Raw genomic sequence first — 13,289 nt, 5'->3', positions numbered from 1 at the left:
GTCTCGTCCGCGTCGAAGGAATCCTTCGGCGAACGTCCCGTCGCTGGAGCGTTTTTTTTTAATTAAACCCCCCCCTAACCCCCTCCGCAAATCAAACTCGTGCATATTCCCTAATAGCTGCCCTGTGTTTTATCTCCTCCCCCCCCCCCCCTTACAACCTCCTCCTTTCGACTGACAGGGTTTGTAGTTCTTCCCCCCGGTTCGGGCCCCGCCCCTCCCTGGCCGTTTTGCCGCCCAAAAAGAGACTACAACTCCCGGCGTGCCTCGCTGGCGCGCCGGCGGGCTGGAGGCGGGGTCGCCCCGGACTTCCGCCCGGGGTGACAGTTGAGCCTTGATCGTGACGGAAGTGATGTCAGTGGGCTATGAAGCCGCGGCGATGGAGGGCGACGCAGGTTGGTGCTGGGAAAGGGAAGGCTGAGGCTGTGAGGGGAGAGGAGGAGGAGTGGGGGGCGACCGACGTCCCTCCAGAAACAGGGACATCCTCTCTCTCCCTCTCTCTCTCACTGTTCGCTGTGCCTCGGCAGCTGGAAGGCAAAAGTAATCCCAAATGTCGGGCTGGATTTCAGGGGTAAAGGGGGGTAAAGGGGATTGGCCTCAGTTTGGGGCCCCCCTCCCCTCCCCTCCCCTCCCCACTGCCATCAAAAGCAAACACACCAGGGCCTCCTTCAGCGTCTTGTTTCTTTTTTGTTTGCATCTTCTCCCCCCCCCCTTCCCACCCTCTCGGTCGATCCGCGACTGCCGCCCGCCTGACCCGCGACCCCCCACTCCCCTCCCCACCACCCACCGACCCGCCTCGCGGCGCGTCCCGTCCCGCCGAGCGCTTTTGAGACGCCCCCTCCCAACCCGCGCGCGCGCGACGGGACGAAAGGCGCCGTTATTCGAGGGTCCAGGCGCCCTTTCCTCGGGAGCCCCGGAGCTCAGCGGTCAGAGCCCTCGCCGAGCGAGCGAGAGACCTGGGTTCGATTCCCGGCAGGGCAAAACCGTGGGCGAGTTTCCTTGCTCCCCCCCCCCCCCACCGCCTGATCGTAATACCTAAGGGAAAGAATAATAATTCGGCCGCTCAATCCACGGCTGTTTGGGGGGAACGCTGTTGGCTGCTGCGTTTCGCCCACAGAAGTCGATTCACTTCACGGTGAAGGGCTTTGAGACGTCTCGAACATGTGATAAGGCGCTATATCAAATGCAAGGGTTATTATTATTAAGGATTATTATGGGTGTGCGTCCCCCGGGGATCACTGGTAGGGAGACACTGGTTGCCAAGGCATCAGCTTCCTTATTAATAAGCATTGCAGGGATCATAACGATCATGGTGCAGGAGGAGGCCATCGATCCTGTGGTGATTGTACCTCAAGCTGCCTATTTTGTCTCTGCAACATAAATGCATCTTGCTTTCTCAAACATGTTTGTAATCTGTACCATTTTTGACAACTGGAAACAACTCAAAGATGCTATTCCTAACACTAATCCAGTTTCTGTTTTCTGAGGCAGTCAGTGAATCATCAACTCTTTTGGAAGATGGAGGTGAAACATGTGTTAAATGAGCCGATTCAGGAAGGTGGGTGGTGGGGTGGAGAGGGGGAAAGAGTAAGTAGGTACTACATCCAAGAAAGATCAACCAGGATGTTTGGTACTGAATATTGATGATTGCTGCTAGATTGTATGGTACGCCTTGACATTTGGTGAGGACAATTGCGGAGTAGCTTTCCGATGCTCACTGTGCAGGCACATGCAAGGAAGCTGATTGTTTGAGGCTCTTACATAATATTCACCTAATTTCTAACTAAGATTATTTTGTAAAGTAATTTTAACTAGAGCCATTTCTTTTACGTGAAACGTGCTAAACAATTGCAAATTGTTGGAGTCGCTGCTATCACATATAGAATCGTGCCCGGTCTTCTTCAGGAGAATGGGAAAAAGGAAGGAAAACAGGAAAGAAAAAAAATACTTAGTTTCCTGTAAAACAGTTTGTTTTGACCAATTGGTAAGATCACAAAATCTGATATCAGATTAGGAGTGAACATTCACTTCATGTAAACAATAACAACAGGATAGCCCATTGGTAGGATGTTTCAAAGCAATCCAAACAGCTGACTGGGACCCTAAATGGGATGAATAGGTGCTTAAAGAATTTGAGTTTGAAAATATGTAGGAGGCAGTGCTGGGGTGTAGTGAATGGGGATGGGGTTAGTGTAGTTGAGCATTGCTCCTTTCACTAAATGATGTGCAGGTTACTAATGTTGTGGCTGTTTGATTGCAGGTAAGGTTGGCGGGTCAGGAAAGACCAGCAGTGAACGCTCCTTCAGCCTGGAGCGGCTGGGCTCCTCCAACAGACCCAACAAACTCTACGTGAATCTGATGAAGCAAGAGGAGCTGATAGCGCAGAAGAAGAGAGAAATTGAAGCCAAAATGGAGCAAGCAAAACGCGACAGCCTCACAAAACTGCAGGCTTCACCTGCCGCGTATGTGTTTATTACCATTTTATATTTTGCTCCGTGACATGTACTGCACTCTTCCAATCAGTGGCCTTTTAGCTGCAGATGTTGAGTTCAATGTTTGCAAGGCTATGGTGCGAGAGGGAGGGGAGTGGGACTAGTCGGTAGCTCTTTCAAAGAGCTGGCACAAGCATGATGGACCAAATGACCCTCCTCCTGTGCTGTAAGATTCTATGATATGTGCCATTGTTCACAGGTGAGCTGGATCTGTGTATTCCGTGTGAAACTCACCCTCGCGTTCAAGCAGTAGGTCCTGTCTCCAGTGGCTCCGCAACTCACGACAGCTGCTTCACTTATTAATTTTTCAGGAATAACTGCAGGAGCACCTCTTCCACCTCCAACAAGTTTGTCAATGACGGGAGCTTCTTGCAGCAGTTCCTGAAGATGCAGAAGGAAAAGGCGAGCCCAGGTACGGGGCTAGAAATAATACTGGGAGGGCATAAGCAGGTTTTTGTTCAGGAGAGGAGGAAAGGGGAACCAACCAATTAGAAATCCCAGTTCCAGAACACTTTGGTTAATCAAGAAGAACAACTTTCATTTCGAGCAGCACCTTATATAATACTACTACTAATAATAGTGATCCTTGCATTTGATATCACTCATTGACACATCTCAAAGCCTTTCGTGTGAAAGAAGCATAAATCTTAAAGCCTTTCATGTGAAAGAAGCCTTTCAAAGTACTTCACATCCTTAGAATCAACTACATCAAGGGATGTTCAGGAGTCAGGGAGATCAGACGATTTTGCGAGCTTTACTCTATGTGTCTGTGCACAAAATATATCAATGTTCAGAGAATCCCCCCCCAATAAAAAGCGGGTCTGCTGTAGAGGGATATTATAGCTGTGTTGGCAGAGGCTTTGATTGCAATTCTTGCCCGTTTGTTAGGGCCTGCGACTGGGAATGGCAGTGGTAATAGCAGCAGTCACTCCGGGGCCCACTCCCAGAGGAAGCAACTGGTGATCGGAAAGCGGCCTGGCCTGGGAGTGAGCTCCATCAACAGTGTGCTGGGGCAGATGAAGAACTACACCCATGCCAAGCAGACCCCCATCGCAGCACGCCCGAGCGTCTTCCAATCCCCTGATGACGAAGAGGAAGAAGAGGAAGATTTCGAAGAGTGGGCTGAAGTAAAAGGTAACTTTAAACTATGTCACTGTGCAGTTGAAATTAAGGTAGAATTTAAGAATTTTACACAAATTCTGCATAATCTTCAAAACGTTCAGATTGTGTTCTTAGAGCTAAGATCGAGTGGAATGTTAGGTCTCTGGTTGGGACAGTAGAAGATAAACTCCCTGTGAATCAGATCAAGCCATCTTTACACCGTAGTCTTTAAAGGAAAATGAATGTAGAGAGGATCAAATACTCCCCCCGGCAGAAAAATGTCACATTGTAACTTGCGAGAGAAGCTCTCTTGAGTTTTAATGTTTATGGAGACGCACCATTTTGGGACTCCTCCCGTCAAGGAGCTGTGTTGCTAAGGCGAGTCAATGGGAGCATGAACTGAGCAGAAAACTTGGGGATTGCTACCCATTCAGGCTCCGGTAGCGTCCAAGAGCTGGGTATAATATAATTCACTGCCATGTACCCATCCGGCAAGGATTGTTTCCTCCAACCAAAGGCGAACGGACGGCACAGAAACGGTCATTTCCTGGTGAGAGGAGAGCCAAAAATGGTGGATCTCCAGGGCAGGAGTATCTTGTTTAGGTAGTATTTTAAACAGTTAATGTACATTAGGAAGGAGAGGAAAGTAATTTGTGTTCCCTCCATACTTTGTTCCTTTAAATAAAGAAACCTGACCCAGCCAGAGTGTGTTTCATTGTAATTGTTTCTGTTGTCTTATCTCCTTGGTTTAATCCACCCTTTTCCTGTATCCTGCTCTTACCCACCCACGCTTGTAGAGCTTGTTTGGCTGTTGACTGTTGGGTGTGTGAATTGAACTCAAGTACTGATAGGCTGCTTAAAGTTTCACCCCCAGAGGACCCTGAGACCCGGAGTGTCACGGAGAAGCTGGCAAAGTACGTGGCGGATGGGGGTCCTGAGGTGGAGAAGCTGGCCATTCAGAACAACCGGGAAAACCCTGCTTTCTCGTGAGTGCTGTCCGTCTTCTCATCCCATTCATCTCTTCCCCTTAGTAACCAGAGACGCGCTCTATATCAAAACCCGTTCAGTCGTGTATCACAGGCCAGTGTTTCCTCTTGATCGGAGGGCAGCAACAATAACAACAAATGGCATTTGTCTAGCACCTTTCACGTCGGGAGGACGTCCCAAAGCAATTAACAGTCAGGAATGTGTATGCAAGCTGGCGGTTGGGATCAGGAGGGCTGGATGGTCCAGTAAGCTAGATAATTGACCTTTCATCTCTAGGATCTGCATTCAGAGCTAGTCTGAGCAGCGAGATAAACATGTCTGGTCTCTCTTTTTCTATTGGTGCACAAAGTGCTACATTATTGACTTTTTGTTTGGGTCATGAAGTGAGATGAGTTTGTCTCGTCACTTGGTGCGAATTCTCTGAAACCAAGAGGAGATGATGTGAGAAACATAAATGAGCAGATAGGAAGATGCTCTCTTGTAGCGAGAAAGGTCCATCCTGGTCTGATAGTTGTCCTATGGATGTTCTACTCCAATCCCAGGTTTAAAGCTGAAACGTGCTCAGTCAGCCCTTAGAAAGATGAAATTAATTATTTTTCTTTCCTCCGTCAGGTTCTTATATGATCGTAACAGTCGAGCTTACCTTTATTACAAGAAAAAATTGGCAGAAATCAAAAAAGACAAGCAAATGTCTACGGTGGTGCCCAAAATCTCCAAAACCGCCTCATCCTCTTCGGTCGAAAAAGGTAGGGGAAAAGGAGAGGCCGATTTTGCTTCTGAGGGTTAATTCAGGAGTCATGATTGACCTGTAACTGATGAGAGGTGACCAAAGGTTAGTGTAGTTAGGGTAGTGGAAAGCTGGAACTCTCTTCCCCCAAAAGCCCGTGGATGCTGGATCCGTTCAAATCTTCAAGACTGAGGTGGATAGATTTTTGTTAGGACAGGGTATCAAAGGATAATGGTGCAAAGGTGGGTAATTGTAGTTGAGGCGCAGATCAGCCATGATCTAATAGAATGACGGAATAGGCTCGAGGGGCTGAATGGCCAACTCATGTTCCAATGTCACAGCCCTTCAATTGCAAGATGGGTCAACATCACTCCCTGAACATGACTGTGGAGTCAGCTTGGCTCAGTTGGTAGCCCTCTCACCTCTGGGGCAGAAGGCTGTTTCTCCCGATGTCCTTGCCAACAACCTCCAGATAAATTGGTCATTCATTCACTAGAACCTGGACAAGGAATTTGGAACACATTGACTGCCATCTTGATTTAAGATTTCCAGTTGATTTGCTAACTTTTCCTTGTATCTGCAAAATTAAAGTTGTGAAAATTCTTCATTATGCCATTCAGGGCACACTCTCACCCTGAGTACTGCGAGATCATTTTCCTCACAATGCCACAGCCCCACCTGCAGAAGTGATGAGGTGTTGCCGTTGCTTACAACATCCACATGAAAGGAATCATTCAGGAAAAGTACTCCCTATTGATCTTGTTCCTAGGGTATTTCCGTTCATTCATAATGCTGAAAAACAAAAAGGTATTTTTAAAATCGCCCATCAAAACATGACGATTCTCAGCTTCCTGATCAGATGAGTTTGCAATATAACAATTGTGATTTTTTTTAAAAAAAATCTAATTGATTGTTGAATATACCCAGTGGGGGGGTCTGCATCAAAGGTATTAAGAGTCAGGTTGGGTTGAGTTGTTTAGAACGGAACTTAGAACAGGAAGACCATGATCTTGAACCCAGATGTATTCCATTAAGAAGGTCTGATGCAACCAGACATTGTAATGATTTGTGGTGGGAGCATTCACTGACCTCTACCATAGGAACTTCGAGCTTGTTCTGCCATTCCATTAGATCTTTGGAGTCCTGTAGCTCAGTGGTTAGAGCACTCGCCTTGCAAGCGAAACACCTGGGTTCAATTTCAGGCAGTACGAAAGCTTGGGCAAGTTTCCTTATTCCACAGGTCTAAGAATAATCCCTCCAAAAAAAATAATAATAAATTGGTCATTTTCAATCCACGACTGTTTGTACGCAATTGGCTGCCGCGTTTCGCCCACAAATATACAGTCAATTCACTTTACAGCATATTCTATGAAGCGCTTTGAGACGTCTAGAAGACATGAAAAGCACTAGATCAAATGCAAGGATTATTATTATTATCTGTACAGTCACTACACTTGATAGCAATTCCTTGTAAAGTGCTTTCAGACATCCTGACCAAAATAAGTCAGAGCTATATCTAAATTAAGATTTATTCAGTGGTATACTTTTGTTGGGTGTATTTTGGGAGGAAAGGGGGTGGAGTGGGGGCTGGGGTTCAGGATTTGAGGTTACCTACTCTGAGTTTCGAAATACAGCGGTAATAAGGGTTACGAGACGGCAGGGTGGAAAAAAAAGACAAAAGAAATTTAGAAGTTAATGCAGAGGTATGATGGGCCCGTCAAGGTGTGGGATACTGTCTCCATAAGGCCACTTGTAACTGTGGTGATTTAACCAATGGTCTCCCTGTATCCCGCTCTTACCCACCCACATTTGTAGAGCTTGTTTGGCTGTAGACTGTTGGGTGTGTGAATTGAACTCAAGTACTGATAGGCTGCTTAAAGTTTCACCCCCAGAGGACACGGAGACCCGCAGTGTGATTGAGAAGCTGGCAAAGTATGTGGCCGACGGGGGTCCTGAGATGGAAGAGATGGCGATCCAAAATAACAGAGACAACCCAGCGTTCTGGTCAGTGCAAGAGCACGTGGAATACACTCGTGACTTAAGAACGTTTAAGCAGTGAGGAAAACCTAGACTTCCTCATCTTCTTATGCCTAAAAAGGATTCACTTTACAATATATTGTACAAAGCGCTTTGAGACGTCTTGAAGACGCGATAAGGCGCTGTATCAAATCCAAGGATTATTATTATATTATTGTGATTCAAGAATTTTGGACAGTTCTTGAATTCAGTGTTCATTTGGAAAACTTCATTCTCAACCAGTTTCCAAATTCAAACCATTTCATTGAATCATAGAATCTTAGAGCACAGAAGGAGGCCATTCGGCCCGTGGTGCCTGTGCTGGTTCTTTGAAAGTGTTACCAACTAGTCCCATCCCACTGCTATAGAATCGTAGAAGGAGGCCAAAATTTTCCAAAAATCCTGCACAGTGGAAAGTTTTAAGACAACGATTTTAAGGCTAAGACCCATCAAAAATCCAGATTGGACACAGGAGTTGGAATCCATACTCCCACTGTGGCCAATTATAGTCTTAGTATTGACACGGCATTTGATATTTGGTGTAAAATCTAGCTGGTTTATATTCAGCTCTCACCACATTTGACAGCAACAGAGAAATGCTTTGAGATGTTTTGATGTTGTAGGCAAGGATTATTCTCATCACAGTCTTCATAGGGATGGAACAAGACTTTTTTTTTTCCCCCCTCCTCGACTGAAATGCTTACATTTCCCTTCCTCGCTCTAGGTTTCTGTACAACCAGAACAGCGAAGCATATCGGTATTACCAAGACACGGTAGACGTCTTCTGCCGAGTGAAGAGCATTGCCCAGAAGGCAGTCAACGCTGGCCTGATGGCAATACCCTCGCCCACACCGCAGAAACGGAGAATTTCCCCCGAGCCGTCTCCAGACCACTCCGGCACAACAGCCTCACAGCCCTCGTTCCCCTCCACGCTCAAAAAGAAAAAGAAGAGCAGATGGGGCCCGGAGGACGACAAGATTGAGTTGCCTCCTCCCGAAATGGCTTACCCAATGCCAGTCCCTGGCTTAACAAGTAAGGTTGTTTGTGCATGGGATTTAAAGCTTCAGAGATAAGAAATATATTAATATTATTACAAATATACAGAGCTAAAGCATTGTAAATGCGCTCTGGGTTGCTGCCCTGCATGAGGGGTGCTATATAACTGCAAGTTGTTGTTATAAGCTCAAGGGGTCAATGAAGTCCAGGGAAGATGTTTTCATCCCAGCTCTCTCTCTCTCTCTATACTTGGTTTTAAGCGGTTAATTTCGTCTTTGAAGATGAAACAGTTACGGGCCACTTTCCGATTCAGGTCCTTGCTTGTCTTTTTTTTTTCCTTTGGATTACAAAAACGCATTGTGTTGCTTGTTCCGATTCCAGCAAAGCAAATTCTTGTAAGGCTTCCTGTCCATTTCTGAATAAACAGACCTTTTTTTTGTTTAAGCCGTGCCTGGGTGTATTATGGTTCAACTGAATGGTATGTAATTCAATAAGTGCTTATTCATGGTGGGACGTGGGATTGTGCTAAGCTGACCAAGCACTGAAGTGGCTCTTCTGCACGTTGTGTGATTGCAGCTCAGGAACTGAAGGGTCTCGGTTATCAGAAAGGGAAGCCAGTCGGCCTGGTGGGAGTCACGGAGCTCAGTGACGCGCAGAAGAAACAGTTAAAGGAACAGCAGGAGGTAATTCCCGGAGCAAGAGTTGGTTAATAGGGATGGGAGCATTGGCTTGTAATCCAGCTGGTTTGGAAGCATGGAACAGAACAGAAGATCGAGAGGGGCTTTCCCTCTCAGGGGGAGGGGAGGGGGGCGGGAAGATAAGGACTGAAGCATTCTCTGAGGAAGAGCTGAAAGGACTCCTATGTTGGGTGCAGATGCAGAAAATGTACGATATGATCATGAAGCACAAGCGAGCCATGCAGGAGATGCAGCAGATGTGGGAGAAAGCCATCCAGGACCACAAGCACGAGTACGACAGCGACGAGGAGATTGACGGCGACGGGGGAACGTGGGAGCATCGCCTACGACACATGGAGATGGAGAAAACCAGAGGTAAGTACAGTAGACATCACCCAAATCTGCGTCTCTGGTTTGTGTCGGTATCGCTTTCATTCTATGCCTTTAAGGACACACATTATCTGCTATTCAACTTAATTTCTCTCCTCCCTTCTTTTCTCCTCTCTTCTCCTGAAGCCACGTGTTTGGTTTACTCTTGCCTCCTCTTACTTAAGTAGAGGCCATTCTTTGTCTAGATCTTGGAACAATAAACATTGGCAGGATATTCAATGTTAGGGTATTGCAGCCAAGTCCCTTTTCCTGAACTTTAGGTTTCCTATCACAGCTAAGTTTCTCCTTGAGCTGCGCTAGGTTCTGGACAGCTTCCACATGTCGTAGAGACGAGAATTGTACACACTGTAGCTTAATTAGAGTACTGTAAAGCTGCGGCAAAATACATGGGAGCTTTCTGGGATGAGAACAATTTAATGTGCCATGCAGCTGAACTTAAACTTCATCTGGTACCCAATAGAACGAGTGCTCCCGGGGTAATTTGACCGCAGAAATCTGAAAGTCAAGCAAGTAGTAACATCAGGAACCCTTAATAGTCCTAGGCCTGCTGTCGAAGTTTGTAGTTCAATAGTGAAGAAACGTCTTCCTTAAAGAGTCTCGACTTTTATCAGGATCAATTTTTCTGGCTTCCAATGGGATAGTTTCCATCTTACTCAGGCTGAGTCCCCGCTCTCTCTTTCTCTCTCTCGCTCCGGTTGGCTGTGCTCGAGGCTGTGTTGAACATGGTTATCTGTCACAAGTCGTGTGTTTTTATTGCTGTTCTTTCACAGAATGGGCAGAACAACTGACTGAAATGGGACGGGGAAAACACTTCATCGGTGACTTCCTTCCTCCAGATGAGCTGGACAAGTTCATGGAGACGTTCAAAGCTTTAAAAGTAAGCGATCTTTGTCAGACGAATGTCAAACTCCCATCATCCGAACTTTTTATTTTGTTTTCCTCGAACTTTCAGTTGTACTTCAGTGCTTGTATTTTGCCGGTTCCCCCTGTGGCTCCTGCTGTTGGCAGTCAGGAAGGTGGGACAGGATAGTTCAGCACTTCCAATGGTTTCTGCTTGTTTCTCACAGGAAGGCAGAGAGCCGGATTATTCGGACTACAAGGATTTCAAAATAACCGTGGAGAACATAGGTTACCAGATGCTGATGAAGATGGGCTGGAAAGAGGGCGATGGGCTGGGTTCGGATGGACAAGGCATCAAAGCCCCTGTCCCCAGGTAAGGGGCTGAGACACTGACCGATTATGAGGCTGAATGCCAGTACTGCCTGAGCCATGGGCGAGCACAGCTGGGCATGTTCATCTCACGGTTATTACGTTAATAAAATATCCTCAACTTTGAGACTCAACTGGTTTACTGGTAGCTCTCTCCTCTCGTCAGAGAGTTGTGCGTTCAAGTCTCACATCGAGGTTTCAGCTCACAGTCCAGGCTGATATTTCATTGCAAAAGAGATGAGAGTTTCTCCTGGTGTCCTGGCCATTAACGCTCTCGTCTGGAGCAACGTATCAGTGGCAGTAATTATCAGACAACTCTTGTGTGTCTGGCTGAGTATCCCAGGTTCTGACCATTTTCATTAACATATAAACCTTAGTTTTACATTGCTTTTTGCAGAGGTATCACAGCAGTGGACGGAGCCGGGTTTGGTATTGATCGCCCAGCGGAGTTAAGTAAAGATGATGACGAGTATGAGGCATTTCGGAAAAGGATGATGCTGGCATATAGGTTCAGGCCTAACCCACTGGTAGGTGCACAGCCACAGCATAGCAATGCCCAGCAATGGCCACAACATGTCACTGCACATCAAGAGAGCACCGCACTGCACAGTGACAATATCTTGCAAGCCACCAGAGGCATTTCGCATTCAGAGTTAGTTTGGTTGCTTTGCCATGTGAGTAATGTTCTTTCCACTCGTTTCAGAACAATCCCAGGAGGCCTTACTACTGAAGCTCATTCCACGGAGCATCGAAGAGATTGTTGGGCGTCGCTGTGACTTTTAGTTTGGTTCTTTCAGAGCACAGTGACCTGTCGGGCCTTGCTTGGGAGGGATGAATGAAACGATTGGATTTCCCTGTTAATAGACACTGAAGAACCAACATGGAATCCTCTGTTACACATTGTGGGTTCGTGCCAGAACTTTTAACATGTCGCTATACAGTTGGATATTTTCCTCCAATTTAGTATCTAGGTGCAAAGGGAATTTGTCCATCATCTTCAAACATCAGGTCACGATCAGGACCTTTCAGTCACCCTAGGTTCTTGAGTTGAACCTGTTCCAATGAACTCAGCCCATTTCCCCAGAACGTGGAATGCCAAATCCTGTAGTAAAATGCCACACATTGGTTAGAACCATTTTATTTTGTATAGGCAGTGAGATCGGGCATTGGGCAGAAGTACTGGAACAGTAGTGAGGGTGATACGAGAGAGGGGGTGTGGATTGCTGTTACAAGAGGAAATTCTGCAGTACATCTCGTCCTGGTCTGGTACTTCCTGACCCAATCCAGCTGAAGTGACCATGGCTTCACTCCTTTTCCTCCCCCCCCCCCTCTCCGCCACTAATTGCTGTCCTGTGATGAATGTCAAGGAGCTTTACACTGGAAGAGTTGTCGCTGAGCTGGGTGTGACCAGCATCAGAAATCCAAAACCATTTTGGACATCCCTAAGTAATCGCTCAGTAACTGGTCAAACACGTAATCACTATTTAGACAGTCTTTAAAAAAAGTCTCATGCAAATTGTAGAACTGTTGCATGTTTGTATGTTTGTGCTTAATTAAATTTGATTATACACTCTGCCACCGTGCTTTGGCTTGTTTTGTGGAGGTCATAACCACGATCGGAAGAAGAAGCTTTAACTACATATCTTCGCCAACAAAATACACAGTCAATCCATTTTAGTGTTTATCCTGTGAAGTGCATTGAGACATCTCGACGTGATGAGGCGCTGCATCAACAACTTGCATTTATATAGCCTCTCACGTAGAACACTTGACAGAGCACGATGCCAAGCTGGGGGCAGAGGGGAGGTGACCGTAGGCACGGTCAGATTGGAAGGTCTTCAGACGCGACCTGAAGATGGGCAAGGAAGGGGCAAGGCGAAGGGATAGAGGAAGAGTGTTCCAGAGTTTTGGAGCATAGCAGCCACCAACGGTGGAATGAGGGAGCCATTCGAGCGAAGGCAGCGGGTTGTGGGTTAAATGTAAGGATTATTATTATATTGTCTTTGATACAACCTCAATGGAATAAAGTTGGGGCCCCAGTTCCTGGTATTCACCACTCTACAAACTCTTCTTTGTTGCTGGTGATTGTGTAGAACAAATCCCCACCTAAAGCAGTTTAGTTAACAAAATAATGGTTCCATATACATGTGAGCTCTAACCTTGTGTTTCAGGTCAGATATGAAGGTTGAGTTTATCTATTTAGAAGCTGAATTAATACTTTTTATGCTTTTTATTTTAAAAAATCTATGAAGGAATGAATACCATTTTTCTGGAGCATTGCATCTCATAACATTAAGGGTCACGTGCATATTAATCAGATCCTAAAGGCTTATCTAAAAGCCACGGGTGTTGTGTAGACTCTTGGAAGCAAAGTCGAAACAGTTCAGATAACATTTTAGTCATAAACTAAAGCTGCTTCAAGGAGTTACAGAGAGTGGCTGATTTGTGCAAAAAACAGCTCATTTAATTAGGAGTTTTACTATAAATAAGATACTGCAGAATGAACACATATAAAAGATTCAACAAGAAAATGAACATTTATTGCTTGACCTTTAAGACCCATCTCCCGACAGAATTCCTCCACTGTTATAATGGAAGTTTGTGAAATCAGTAACCGCCCGCGCAGGTTCATGAATTAAATCAGATGTTTTAAGGGCTTGGCTCCCCAGTATGTCGATGGCCCTGTGTGGTATTGAA

The 13,289-nt window shown here is 46.1% G+C and overlaps 1 protein-coding gene across 1 annotated transcript; it reads left to right on the top strand.

Annotated features, from left to right (window-relative positions):
• Nucleotides 1-284: 284 nt before the first annotated feature.
• Nucleotides 285-12,167, top strand: LOC103182023 (SURP and G patch domain containing 1). Its single transcript, XM_007898868.2, is given in 15 exon segments — nucleotides 285-392; nucleotides 2,258-2,326; nucleotides 2,329-2,459; nucleotides 2,801-2,901; nucleotides 3,378-3,623; nucleotides 4,453-4,576; nucleotides 5,190-5,323; nucleotides 7,185-7,308; nucleotides 8,045-8,352; nucleotides 8,893-8,999; nucleotides 9,191-9,368; nucleotides 10,154-10,260; nucleotides 10,451-10,596; nucleotides 10,990-11,119; nucleotides 11,296-12,167. Coding segments are annotated over 15 exon segments (1,962 nt in total). The 5' UTR covers nucleotides 285-362; the 3' UTR covers nucleotides 11,323-12,167.
• Nucleotides 12,168-13,289: the final 1,122 nt, after the last annotated feature.

The sequence above is a fragment of the Callorhinchus milii genome, unplaced genomic scaffold (genome assembly GCF_018977255.1).
Source record: "Callorhinchus milii isolate IMCB2004 unplaced genomic scaffold, IMCB_Cmil_1.0 Scaffold21, whole genome shotgun sequence".
NCBI classification, from domain to species: Eukaryota; Metazoa; Chordata; class Chondrichthyes; order Chimaeriformes; family Callorhinchidae; genus Callorhinchus; species Callorhinchus milii.
The sequence above is the reverse complement of the archived record's forward strand: the minus strand, read 5'-3'. Positions and strand labels throughout refer to the sequence as shown.